A 14,754-nucleotide genomic window follows, 5' to 3' on the forward strand; every position below is an offset into this window, starting at 1 on the left:
TTCAAAAACTGAGTGGTTCATAGAACATGGTTCAGAGGGGGGGGGGGGGGGGGGGGGGAGGCAGCAGCGCAGTGTCTCATTTCTGTGTCAGATGTGCGACTGTGCTGAGCGCCTGGCTGTGCTCGCTTGCAGACATCGTGCTGAATTTCCGCACCTCCTACGTGAGCACGTCGGGCCAGGTGGTGTACGACGCGCGCTCCATCTGCGTTCACTACGTCACCACCTGGCTGTTCGTGGACCTGATCGCCGCCCTGCCCTTTGACCTCCTGTACGCCTTCAACATCAGCGTGGTGAGCGTCTCTCCCCGGGGAAATTAAGCTGGAATAAAATTCATCCAGTAGAGTAAAATATTCATAAAACGTGCATGCAAGAAAAAGGAGGGGTTTATTAAGACATGTTGCGCATTACACGGGGAACCATTTTACGTGTTTCATCTTGGGCTTGGAGTTCGGAGCCAGGGTTGCAGCAGATTGTTGAACCCCGGTAGTCCTCAACAGCAAGGGGATTGAAGGCAAATTAAAACAGAATAAAACATGGGATGAAGGTGGAGAGGGCGCGTGATCGATCAAAACTGCTGACGTAAGGGAGTGGAGGTGCATGACAGTTTATAACCATAGGAAAAACCAGAGTTACAGGATAAGACAGGAGGGAAATGTCTGAAAATTCCTCTTGTGAATCTATGCTTTTTTTTTCTTTTCTTTTTTAAAAAGGTTAATGCAACAGTTCACATTATATTAGTATATATACCAATGTCATATATTGTGATTTTAAATATAATGCTGTGAAATACATTTATCAATATATTTTAAAATATTTTGAGTCCACATGTTTACAATGTTTCTGTATTCTTTTTTTTATGTAAGAGCCAAGTAAGGTAAATTCAAGTTGCAGCTGGAATAAAGACAAATGTCAGAATCAAACAAATGTCATAATGATTGTTATTGTAGTTATTTACCTCACCAAAAGAGGCTACTAAGCACATGAATAACTGTAATAACAATCATTCTGTGGTGTATTTGAACTCAGTATGGAGCATTCTGGTTCAAATACTGCACATTGAGTACTGTTATCAAGTAATATGAGCTGATAGTGTGTTTACGGTCATGTTTGTTTATTGATTATATGGTTATTTGATGCAGTGAAATATTTATGAGAGATAAGCATGTCCTACGCATACTTATACACTGCATTTTTACAGCAGTGTATTTTCTCAAGAGGTCCAAACCCAGTTCCTGAACCAATACCACCGTACACTACCGATAAACAAGCTGTGGTTTGAAAGTCTGAAAACACACAGGGCTTGGGCCTGGATGTGTGGGTTCCTCATGACCCCTGACCCCTGGCCTAACGCTCTGCTTTGTGTTCAGTATTTCGGCGTGCACCTGCTGAAGACGGTGCGCTTGCTGCGGCTGCTGCGGCTGCTGCAGAAGCTGGACCGGTACTCGCAGTACAGCGCCGTGGTCCTGACCCTGCTCATGTCCATGTTCGCCCTGCTGGCCCACTGGATGGCCTGCGTCTGGTACTTCATTGGCCGCCGGGAGATTGAGAGCCACAGCCCCGTCACCTGGGACACAGGTTAGGCCCTGCCCCCTCCCTTGTGTTACATCGTCTTGCATTGTTGCATCGCAATTAAATTAATCACAGTCACACTGTGTCCCATTACATTGTATTATGGAGTTACATTACAGTCAGTTACTTTTACGTTAATCACATTCTATTGAGTTGCAATCATAGACTGTAGAAAAAAATGGACAAAGTTACCATGACATCACCCATTGACTCTCCATGGGCTTGGTGAAAAAGGTTTTGAAGTGTAGTTTGTGGGCGCCACCATGTTGTACAAATTGGAGCTAGAGACTGCGCAGTAGAAATTTGAAGTCCAGTGCTCTGATTCGTCCCCAAAATATTACTGGCTTGTCCAAAAATTGGCATATGGGAACACATTAGACAAAAAAAACATCTGTTGTTATTCTGAATTGCATTCATCCCATTATGTTCCGTACTGTGTTACATCACATTATGTTGCATTATATTAATTGCATAACTCTTGCATTTATGTTAATCACACCGCATCATATTTCAATATAGCACTACATTGCATCTCATTGCATTGCACTACTGCTAAAATGTAATTATATTGCATTGTTTATTCTATTACAGTAGCAGAACGTTTTATGTAGGGCAAATTGCACAGCTTGCATTTTCCACCTTACTCTGCTGTATGACAGGTAATTTACTAAGATAGATTACAATTAGCAATTTCTTTTTTACTTTAAGTGCAGTTTCTTGCCTGGCTCTACTGCGCAGTACATCAGTCCCTTTGATGTGGTATGTCTTGAACGTAATACCTGCTTCTGTGGGTCTGTACTGATACTGCAAACAGCTGGGTATCAGGGTCTGTACTGCTACTGCAAACAGCTGGGAATCAGGGTCTGTACTGCTACTGCAAACAGCTGTGAATCAGGGTCTGTACTGCAACTGCAAACAGCTGGGTATCAGGGTCTGTACTGCTACTGCAAACAGCTGGGAATCAGGGTCTGTTCTGCTACTGCAAACAGCTGGGAATCAGGGTCTGTTCTGCTATAGCCCATTCCGTAACTTTGATTAACACTGTATGTGCTTCAGAATAAAAGTGCTCTGTTAAACCTGTTCAGAGCACATGCTCCTTTTTCTCTCTGTCTCTCCTCTGTGTTCTGATCCCTTGCATGCCTGGCTATGCCGGGTCCCTGAAGAGGTAATTGTGTCTTCTGTTAGAATCAGAAGAAACAGCTGGAGCTGCTGCCAATTAACAAGGAAAGCATTTTCCAGAAATGAGTTTTGGCAAAAGCAAAGATGTGGCAGAGATTTGAAGCAGAAAGTTCATTTATATTCCCCATTCACCTAAAAAATGCATTTTATCTTAGCATATTTAAATATATTTATTGATGAGTAGGTTAAAAATGCATCAATGTTTTCATAACATTCCAGTTTCTGTTTTTTGCAGTAATATTCTTAGGGGATGTTAGGGTTTAGTTGGGCACACACACATGCACTCATTTAATACTGTTAATAATAACAGTAACAATAATGATAATAAACATATTCACACAGTGTAAAAAAAGAAACAAATAACACATTAATTAAGGTGTGAACAACATAACAGAAATAATATTCTATGATAATCTCTCTCCCAGGTATCATAAATCTGTCCAATATGTCTTCTGTTGTGGTGTAATCACCTGGGAAAATAGTGAGAAATGGTTTCCTGGTACCATATTCCCTGATGGATGGCTCTGGCATGTCTCTGGCTCTCAGGAGACGTGTAATCAAGCCTCCAAGTGAGAAAAAATGTGAGAAAAGAAGCAACTTTCAGAGAAAAGAAATTACGGTCATTCTCAACTCCGGAAAGATTGCGACAATTAAAGATTTTTTTTCAAATTGTCAATTTGTTACCCTGGGGGGCTGACAGGGGAGTCTCGGCCTGCTCAGCCTCTGCTCCAGTACGTAGCCCCAGGCTGCTAATAACTCCTGAGCGCGCCAGCGCGGGTCACGCATGCAGGATGCGTCCCAGTCTGTGCCGGCAGCGGCTCCATTGGTTAGCCCAGCGCAGCGCGTCTGCGTTAGAAGTGCGTGAACCGCACGCGGCTTAGCCGGCGGACGGAGGAGTGAAAAGTAGAGGTGGATCTCTGAGTGGGCCGCAGAGGAGACCTCACGCCTGTCTAATGAAGGACATGACCACAATGAGACTGGCCCATTAGCACAACGGCCAATGCTTTTTAATTCTTTTCAAAATGGCTTCCAGAGCTCCTCTGCATGTTCCAAAGCTTTTAAGAACTGGAATGCTCTCATATATCACCACTCGCGTCACCTCTCTTGCAAATTTTCATCTCTCCACCTCTCCCTCCATTCTAATGTCTCCTCCCTCTCTCCCTCCAAGCCATTTGTTACCTTCCATTACCGAAGACCGCCTCACTGCACTGTTGCCATCACACCTGACCTCTCGTTGATGGGACTTTAAAGCCGTCTAAAACGAGACACGGGGCTATCTGCTCCGCATCCAATGGTCCAGAGAGATGGCAATGCTGAACCCCCCCTGGGAACAACCTGGCCGCTATCAGTTACCAAATCTTCCCAAACTGCAGCAGTTTTCTGAGGGGTTTCCGTGGGCCATGTACAGGGGCAGCCTATTTCCCAGACTGGAGAGGGCTGATTAAATGATTTCAGCACCAAGGACAGCGTAGGTCGGGACTGTCCGCTGGAATCAAAGGGGCTGCTTACAGGGAAGATTGAGCTGTAGAGCCCAATGCAATCCTTTTAAAATTTTTATTCACTTTTATCTAACCAGGAAGTCTCTTGAGATATATTTCTTTTACAAGAAAGACCTGGTCCAGACAGCAGTCACAATAAGTAAACATTAAAATGAATAAAACATCGAGCACAAGTAAAACAACAACAAAGGTTGATAGCCAAACATATGTATTATATTCATATATATGTACCTGCACACACACATGTGCATGCATGCATACACACACACACACACACACACATAGACATTATGTACAGTAATGCACAACTCTGTCTGTGGAGCTGCTAAGCTAATGTTAAAATACCACATTCATTACATTTCCAATCATAACATTATCTGTGGCAGCATGGTTGCAGCAGCTATATGTATTGGGAAAAAATGATATACGTTTAAAAATATTTGTTTAAAAAAAATGTTATAATGACTATTCCCTTCAGGATGAGAGTCTTTGTTTTGACTAGGGTCACCAGCTTGTTTCCTGTTGTTTTCTTGCATTGCACGTCCTTCCTCTGCCAGCTTAAAGTCAGGATAGCCTCTTTGTCAAGCCCCTTTTCAATTATCCCATTTTCATCACCTCAATAATCTAATTTGATGAAGTAATTCCCACTAATTAAGCCCAGATGATGATTGACAGTGATGTTTACAAGCAACTGTCAAGTGCTAAATTCAGTGTGATTACTTACTACCATGGAGATGCAGCAGTCTTTTTATATGTTGTACAGAGACACTGATGGGTTTTGTTAGAAGCAGTGGGAAATGCCCACGTTAAAATGAGAGCAGTTATATAACATTTAACTGAAACAAAAAAGTAAAAAGAAATTAATTAATGAATGATGAACTAATTAACTAATCATGGTCTTCAATCAAGACTTTAATTAAAAGCAGGTGTCTAATGCTGAGATAAAATAAAATCCTGCAGCCACACCAGCCTTTTCTGATGAGATTGGACATCCTTGCTCTATATGGATGCATTTCTCTTTTTAATGCAGTGATACTCAATCCTGGTCCTGAAGAGCCACAGAGTCGGCTGGTTTGTGTTTTTTCCTTCAGGTTAGCAACCAGTTCAGACCCAAGAAACCAGGTGACCTAAGTTAACTGTCCAATCAACTGCTTTAACTGAACGATTTCCGTGCTACTCAAGGTCAGTAACAGTAAAAGCCAGCAGACCCTGCTGCTCTCCAGGACCAGGAGTGAGGGCCACTGGTGCAAAGTCATGCTTTTCGCAGCATTTCAACTTCCATCCATGTTCACTTTCCTTCCTGACTCTCCCTGTGTTAGATCTACTATTTGTTTTTATCAATGGCTCAATTAGAAACTGAATGATTAGTCACTTGACTTTGCTGGGGCCTTTGGGAACCCCTGGAGGATAACCATTGAAATACAAGTTTAAATCCCTGCGGGTCACATGGTGGAGACAAACTGGTGGCCCTCATTATTAATCGCCCTTTTGACCCGCTCAGAAGTTTAAGAACAAAATCTGCATGACTAAAATCTCAAATGCACAGACAAACCAGACGCTCTGTATTATTCACATGGAAGGTTCTCCGTCTTAACCATTGGCACTAAAATTTCAAAGTCCCAATTTCTTACCCTTAATGAATATTAATAATGGGGCGAAGTTCAGGACAATTCAGATGACAATAGATGTTGGGCCCACCTCTTTAAGGATATTCATAAACTGCAATTCAGTACCAAAACACCTCTGACGTATGAACCCTCCCAGAGTAAAGATGTCAGACAAGTGAGATGCAGGAGATAATCCGCTACGAGGTCTCTCCCTCAGTCTAGATGCTACAGAACAGTTCACTCTACTGCTAGATTCCTAGGGACAGCCCTAAGATGGCCGATGACCAACCCACCTCTTCAGCCAGCGTCCACCCCAAAGCATTCCCACCATCTGTACTGCTTTAAGTTATGATATTTTGTGAGTCTATATACTGTATGTATGCAGAATTTGTTCTGTGGATCTTGATTAGCACAGTGAAGTTATATTAGTGCTTCAGTGATGCTGGATCAATACCCCACTGGCCTGGGAGTATGGTTAGCTAGGTCTGGCACTTCTTCTCATATTAATCAGAGGAATGCACTTATTTCGCTGATATTGTAAGTCGCTCTGGATGAGCAATGTAAGTATTTAGGCACTAGAGGATCGGTGCTGTCATGGAGTTTTCACTTCCTTGTTGCTAGTCATGAATCCCTGTGCCCCTCTCTCTGGTAGGCTGGCTGCATGAGCTGGCGAAGCGGCTGGGCACACCCTACTTCCTGTCACCTTTGACCTCGCTATTTGGAGTCTCTGGTTCCCTTCCTACAACACCATCTGGACCAGCAGCCAACAGCAGTCACTGGAACATCTCCGGTGTGGAGCTAATGGGGCGGGACCACTGGAACTCCAGCCAATGGAACGCATCATGGGCGGGGTCAGGCTCAGGTTCAGGGCGGGTGCCCAGCCAGTGGAACAGTTCGGGGGCAGTGCTTGTGGGTGGGCCCTCCATCCGAAGCTCCTACGTGTCATCACTGTACTTTGCCCTGAGCAGCCTTACCAGCGTGGGCTTTGGGAATGTCTCAGCCAACACCGATGCAGAGAAGATCTTCTCCATCTGCACTATGCTCATCGGGGGTGAGTGTCCGGCCACACGCAGTTACAGGAGTGCACATACTTCAGCTCCTGGTCGCAGAAGTACGCTCACATATTGTCTCAATTTAGCATTTGAAAATTGAAAATTCAAGAAGTCAAATTTTTGACTTCTTGAATGCAAGCTGGGTGGGAGAGGTGAAGAAGGGCTGAGGTGGATTTGGTGCTGACATATTTGAATAACATCAACGTAGCAGTGAAAGTTTATACCGTTTATGGATGATGTGACCTAGAAAAAGCTTGTAAATGGTAAGAATATGGGGACCAGGCATTGATCCCTGAGGAACATGCTGTGAGACAGGAGCTGTGTGGGATTTGCTACGATTTGCTATTTCCAGTGGAGATATAGCGATGTTTGTTTGTGAGGTAGAATCTGAACCAAGCTTATGTGATGCCTGAGATCCCAGTGCTGGAATCAAGCTGTGACGGCAATGCGCTATGCCTGACAGTGTCAAAGAACCAGCTCTGAGATCCTGGAGAAGTAGGATGCTTCAGTATTTTACAATTGCTGCAGTTCACTTTTCACAACGTGCAAAACTCTTGATGAAAACTCCAAATGTTGTCCTCCTAATTTTGTACCTGGTCTCTGCAGCACTGATGCACGCTGTGGTGTTTGGGAACGTGACGGCCATCATCCAGCGCATGTACTCGCGCCGCTCGCTCTACCACACCCGCACCAAGGACCTGAAGGACTTCATCCGCGTGCACCACCTGCCCAAAGCCCTGGAGCAGCGGCTGCTCGACTGCTTCCAGACCACCTGGTCTGTCAACAACGGCATCGATGTGGGCGAGGTGCGTCCGGGCCTGGCCCAAACCCCTTTACACCTCATCACACTATCACACTTAATCACACCTTCACCCGTCATCACACCATCACACCTCATCACACCATCATAAGGCATCACACCATCACACCTCATCACACTATCACACTTAATCACACCTTCACCTATCTTCACACCATCACACCTCATCACACCATCATAAGGCATCATACCATCACACCTCATCACACTATCACACTTAATCACACTTAATCACACCTTCACCCATCTTCACACCATCACACCTCATCACACCATCACACCGCATCACACCATCACACCTCAACACACTATCACACTTAATCACACCTTCACCCATCTTCACACCATCACACCGCATCACACCATCATACCTCATCACACCATCACACCTCAACACACCATCATACCGCATCACACATCACACCTCATCACACCATCACACCTCAGCACACCATCACACCTCAGCACACCATCACACCTCATCACACCATCACACCTCATCACACCATCATACCGCATCACACCATTTCACCATCCCGTTATCACACACCATCACATTATCACACCTAATCTCGCATCACATGTCATCAGACCCCACACCACATCACACCTCATTACACAATCACTCATAACCATACTGTATCATACCACAGTATTACCAGACAGGTGGGACAATGTGCCTGTTCATAAGAGAGAGATTTATTACTGACTGTTTTTATGTAGTTATTTTTAGGTTTTATTTTGCTTTTTGTAGACAAAGGAAACAATATATAAAACAACAAAATAAAGACTTCTGACTTAACTAATAATCACGGTGTCATCCAACAGTAATACATGCACTGCAATGCAGGTTTTTCCAGAATTGACTAAAATACAAATAAAATCATAAACTGAACATTCATGTGCCAGCCATAGCCAGTAATGTGTCCATGGTCCATCCATTGAACCCTTTGACAAAGCCAAGTCGACAATGTGACCCTGAGTCCCAAATTACTGTTATTCTGAGCTACAGTTGGGTTAGTCAGTTATTGTGAGCATTGCTGAGAGCTAAAGTTGGTGGGTTATTGTCAGCTGTAGTTTAGTTACTCCCCTCTCCTCTTCCTTTCCCTCTCTACCTCCATTAGGTTAGGTTTTTTACTCTTGAATGCTTAGTCACTCAGTCTCTGTCTTCCTCACTGCCTTTTCTAATATACTTATTATTCTCTCCTTGTTAATCCACTTTCACCATCCCCAGTGTCATCTCTCTCCTCACCAACCATCTGTATTACCAGCTGCTTCTGACCCCCCATCTCTTATTTTTATCCCTCTCTCTCCCTCCCTCTCTTTCTCCATCTCTCCCTCTCACTCTTCACTCGTGCTCCCTCTCCTTTCTCTTTGCCCTCAAACCTTTTCTCTTTTCTCCTCTCTCTCACAGTTCTCTCTGTCTCTGTGCAAGTAGGCTGGGATCACCAGTGCAGAGACTCAGTGAGAAGATGTGGTGTGTGTGTATGCGTAGGTCTGTATGTGTGTGTGTGTCTGTGTGTGTGAGGGGCTGGACTGTTCCAGCTCTTTTATAGGCTGAGGTTTCTTTTCGCAAAACCAAAACATTGCACTGTTTCCCCACTTGATAATTCACTAGGTGTAAATTGTTATTTCTCATTCTCTCTCTCTCCCCTCCCTCCCTCCCTCTTATCTCTTGATCCCCCTTTCTTCTCTCGCCCTGTATCTCCCACTATCCTCTCTCTGCTCTCCCTCCCTCTCTCTCTCTCAGCTGCTGAAGGATTTCCCAGATGAATTGCGCGCGGACATCGCCATGCAGCTGAATAAGGAACTGCTGCAGCTGCCGCTGTTTGAATCGGCCAGTAGGGGGTGCCTGCGCTCCCTGTCACTCATCATAAAGACGTCCTTCTGCGCCCCGGGGGAGTTCCTGATTCGCCAGGGCGACGCCCTGCAGGCCATCTACTTCGTCTGCTCCGGATCCATGGAGGTGCTGAAGGACAACACTGTACTGGCCATCCTGGGTATGACTCGCACAACACATTTTACACACAACATTTTACACACAACATTTTACACACAACATTTTACACAAAACATTTTACACACAACATTTTACACACATGCAGGTTGCTGGGTTACTATGTGACCTAGCAAGCTGCACTATGACAACAATTTGTGTGGGGAAATTTTTTTTCCAGGGAGATTTTTCCTTCTACTAATATGCACCAAGCTGTAACTCCAGATGACTCCAGAGCTCAGTCTGGACAATCGTTTGTAGTTCACTTTGCTAATCACTGTAATGACTTTAAAAGCTTCATTCAAATTCCCCTTAGTTTCCTTGTATTAAGATTGCAGTATGTATATAGTACACACACACACACACGCACAAACACACAAACTATACAAATACATGCGCGCACACACACACTCACATGCCCACGTTAACATACACGCACAGAACACATTACACACACGAGAGACAGCGTTCACTGTTGCTATGCATGCTTTCTCTTATGCGCTGTGTCTTATGGCTCCCCCCCCCCTCCCCCCATCTACAATATCTACCCTCTCTCCGTCTCATTATCTACCCTCTTCCTTTTCCTCCTCCTCTCCAGTGCTGTCATCTTTTTTCCTCCTGATGTTGGGGGTCTACATTCTCTCTGTAGGGCACATCTAGTGCAGACTTTGCCTGGAGTCAGAGATGATGTAAAGCGTTCGTGTAACAAGCGTTCATCTACACCCTCATATTTTAAACTGGAGAGCGTTGTCGGGAAATGTCTTTGTGCTAAACAGAGTGTAAATGATTAATCCCCTCCACAGCCCTGCTTCACTTCACTTCCCAGACTGAAGAATGATTGTTTCCCCCATTTTTTAATGAACATTTGTTTCATTGATCAAACTATATTTTATATAAATCAATTAATTTTTTATGAGTGGTGAATTTTTTGTGTGCAGCGAATATTTTAGCACTACCCCTCTCTGTATTTGTGTGTGGACCTCTGTATGTGTGTGTATCTGTCCTTAAAGAGCAGTCTGTTCGCTTTAACAGTTTTAATTTGAGGATATTTACATCCATATTAGGTGATCTGCTATTGACCTAAACGAGAACCTATTTTCCCCCCAGTGTAATTATTGAAGGGTCATCTGACCATTTGCCTTTGAACCCTTGTGAGGTTTACTGATACACTGACATTCTAGTGGTAGTTGTGTTCTCAGCACATCCACCATGTCCCCATGTAAATTTCTGGTCAAAGTAACAAGTTGTATAAATGGGGTTTCCCATGGGGTTTTGTCATTTTCAGTGCATTTAAAATAGCCATCTTCTATGACCATTCTGCTTTATTAACTGTCATCCTCCACATATTTCCCATTATTGCAAAAGTTACTCTGTCACTGCCCTCATTTGGAGTGCATACAATTATGAGATCTGCTTCTTGGCCATTTATTGCTGATTCTTAAAATAAGACACTTTTACTATCATCTTGGGATAACCTCACAACGTAATATTGCTCTGATGTGATTTGCTGATATTAAACACTGACAGTCCTGTTCTTTTATTGGTCCCATGACTATGAATACCTTCCTCTTCCCATGAATAACTTAACATGCTCTCATTCATATGGTCCCTATGTGTATGTTGCATGAAAGGAATATCTTTTTCCTTTTGTGCAATAAAGTGAAAATGAACAAAAAGTTCCAAAACTTTCAACACTCATTCCCATTTAATGAGAGTATATGAAAGTTAAAATATATTGAAATAAGATGATTACTGGAGTAAGACAGAAGAGACAAATAGCTATGCTTGCTACTAGAGATCTTTTGATAATGCTTTCTATCTTAAGTCCTTCATAGGAACTATATAACTCCTTCATATGAATTACATAACGTCGTAAGCATTAACAACTACATAAACATTCATAAACGCTTTTGTCAATAACTGCATACAGCAGTTATGGACATGAATAGTATATTCATATATTATAATAGTATATATTGATGTCGATGTAGTGCTTATGAAGATCTTATGAAAGACCCTTCATACATACTTTACCAAGCTTAATATTCATCAGTGTTTTTTAAATACATTTCTTCTGTCTGTGTTGCCTTTTATTAGATTCTTCAATAAAACTGAAGTGATAAAAAACTAAAATGTAATGTAATGTAATATAATATAATTTATATTACAGCTCATGTAATATAGAACTCTTTCTCTTAATCTGAGAAAGTTGTAGAATTTGATACTCTGCTCTCCTCGTCTGCCATAGTAGCCAAATGCACCTTTGGTCTGGCTTGTTTGTACCCACGTTCGCACTACCTGCCTCTCTCTGACTTTGATCTTCTGTCTCGGAGAACTGACCCCAGGTCAGCCTTTTTGGTCTGATCCCCCCACCCCCATTGTTTGTGGCATGCATTTCAGCCTGCTCCTCATTCTCCTGCCAGAACCCTGCTCCCCTATTGGCTGCTGTGCTTCGCTGGGTCTAGTTCTGGTTCTGGTTCTGGTTCTGGGTCGGCTCTTCATTCTGTGGAACATTGTGATTAATGCTGTCACTAGAGAAGTTCCATTCTGCTTCTATCGTGGAGTATCAGAGACATTTGTCTCGGGAATGATTTCCTTGTTTTATCACCCAAGGGCAAGGATTTCATTGTGCCTTTACTTTAGCACCCTTTGCATTACAGTTCTGAGATTAAACTAATCTTTTATGCATAACAGAAAATTATAGTGGATAAATTCTGGATAACGTAAATTTTTGTTGTGTAATTTTGATGCCATTTTGTAATGGATAGCAAAATTAAAGTCTGGAAACCCTGCACTAGTGCAGCATATGTCCACCCAGCAGACTCACACAACTGTGATTCTCACCCTCTGAGAGAGAAAGAATAGAGGGGTGGGGAAAGAGAAACTGATTATTTTAATGAAAATATGTTAATTAAATTGAGTTCTGTACTTATATGGAATTGTGATTATGCTAGTTGAGTGTCTAACCGTTTGTCCACTATTTGAGGCCTTATCTGTAATGGCAATTTGAACCTAATTTACATAGAAGAAGTAAAGAGGGGAAATGAGACACACCACGCATGCACACGCATACGCATACGCACACGCATACGCACATTTGTACATGCACGCACACGCTCACACGCACACACAAACGCATGTATGCACAAAGACACACACATACACCAAACATGCACACACACACACACACATATACACATGCACGCACGCACAAACGCACACATGCACACAGACACACACACACACACACACACGCACATTTGTACATGCACGCACACGCTCACACGCACACACAAACGCATGTATGCACAAAGACACACACATACACCAAACATGCACACACACACACACACACACACACGCACACATATACACATGCACGCACGCACGCACGCACAAACGCACACATGCACACAGACACACACAGACACACACACACGCACATTTGTACATGCACGCACGCGCTCACACGCACACACAAACGCATGTATGCACAAAGACACACACATACACCAAACATGCACACACACACACACACATATACACATGCACGCACGCACAAACGCACACATGCACACAGACACACACACACACACACACACGCACATTTGTACATGCACGCCTACGCTCACACGCACACACAAACGCATGTATGCACAAAGACACACATACACCAAACATGCACACACCACACACACACACACACGCACACATATACACATGCACGCACGCACGCACGCACAAACGCACACATGCACACAGACACACACACACACACACGCACATTTGTACATGCACGCACGCGCACACACAAACGCATGTATGCACAAAGACACACACATACACCAAACATGCACACACACACACACACACACACACATATACACATGCACACAGACACACACACACACACACACACACACACATATTGGGTGGAAGGGGTTTGACAGAATACGGCTGATGGTGTTTCTGCAGGGAAGGGAGACCTGATTGGTTCGGACTCCCTGATGAAGGAGCAGGTGATAAAGACCAACGCCAACGTGAAGGCGCTGACCTACTGCGATCTGCAGTACATCAGCCTGACCGGCCTGCGGGAGGTGCTGAGCCTCTACCCCGAGTACGCGCAGAAGTTCATCGGCGAGATCAAGCACGACCTCACCTACAACCTGAGGGAGGGCCACAGGGCCGAGGCGAGTGCATTCTACTAAGCCCACACCGCTGAGCTCTCTGCACCCTTCATCATGCTAGCCATGCTAACCACACTGCATGTTAACTGGGCTACCACTATGCTAACTAGACAATAGCACGTTAGCCGCACTACCTCACAATATCTGTGCTAACCACACTATGCCATGCTGTGCCTGCTAACCACCCTGCGCCATTCAAACCACTCTACATCATCCATGCTAACCACATTACATCACATTGACGGTGGAACACCACATTTAGTGTGTGATTGACATGTGCTCTCAGTGCTTACCCCCTCCCCCGTCCATGCCAAATTGTCTCAATTGATCAATTCTCCGCATCTCACATACTTGACACAACCATCATATCCTGTATATCACACTAATCTAAACGAGCAAGACTACACACTGTTCATCATGCATATCTAAACACTACCAACATATTGGTGAAACGTGTGAAATGATACTTATTCGTACCAAACAGAAATGTAATCAACATTATAAAGCAGCTTTCATAGTAGCCCCAGGTGTTGAGGAGTCCCTGCCCCCTCCCCATTCACACACACACACACAAGTGCACGCACACACACACGCACGCACACACACACACAAGCACACACTGACATGCGCACACACACACACACAAGTGCAGGCATGCACACACACACACTGACACATGCACAAACACGCACACACAAGTGCACGCACACACACGCACGCACACACACACAAGCACACACTGACACGTGCACACACACACACACGCACGCACACACACACAAGCACACACTGACACGTGCACACACACACACACACACGGAGTCTCGTGCTGCCTGTAATTGGCA

General features: G+C 44.0%; 1 protein-coding gene across 2 annotated transcripts in view; it reads left to right on the forward strand.

Moving 5' to 3' along the window:
* The window catches only part of LOC135240819 (potassium voltage-gated channel subfamily H member 3-like), a 47,114-nt gene that overhangs the window by 25,500 nt on the left and 6,860 nt on the right, over positions 1–14,754 (forward strand). For both annotated transcript variants that reach the window (XM_064310783.1, XM_064310782.1), the window contains 6 exons: positions 133–290; positions 1,368–1,575; positions 6,507–6,905; positions 7,513–7,712; positions 9,477–9,726; positions 13,698–13,912. In XM_064310783.1, the coding sequence (XP_064166853.1) occupies positions 133–290; positions 1,368–1,575; positions 6,507–6,905; positions 7,513–7,712; positions 9,477–9,726; positions 13,698–13,912 (1,430 nt within the window). The remainder of the gene's footprint in view (positions 1–132; positions 291–1,367; positions 1,576–6,506; positions 6,906–7,512; positions 7,713–9,476; positions 9,727–13,697; positions 13,913–14,754) is intronic.

Source organism: Anguilla rostrata, chromosome 15 (assembly GCF_018555375.3).
Source record: "Anguilla rostrata isolate EN2019 chromosome 15, ASM1855537v3, whole genome shotgun sequence".
NCBI classification, from domain to species: Eukaryota; Metazoa; Chordata; class Actinopteri; order Anguilliformes; family Anguillidae; genus Anguilla; species Anguilla rostrata.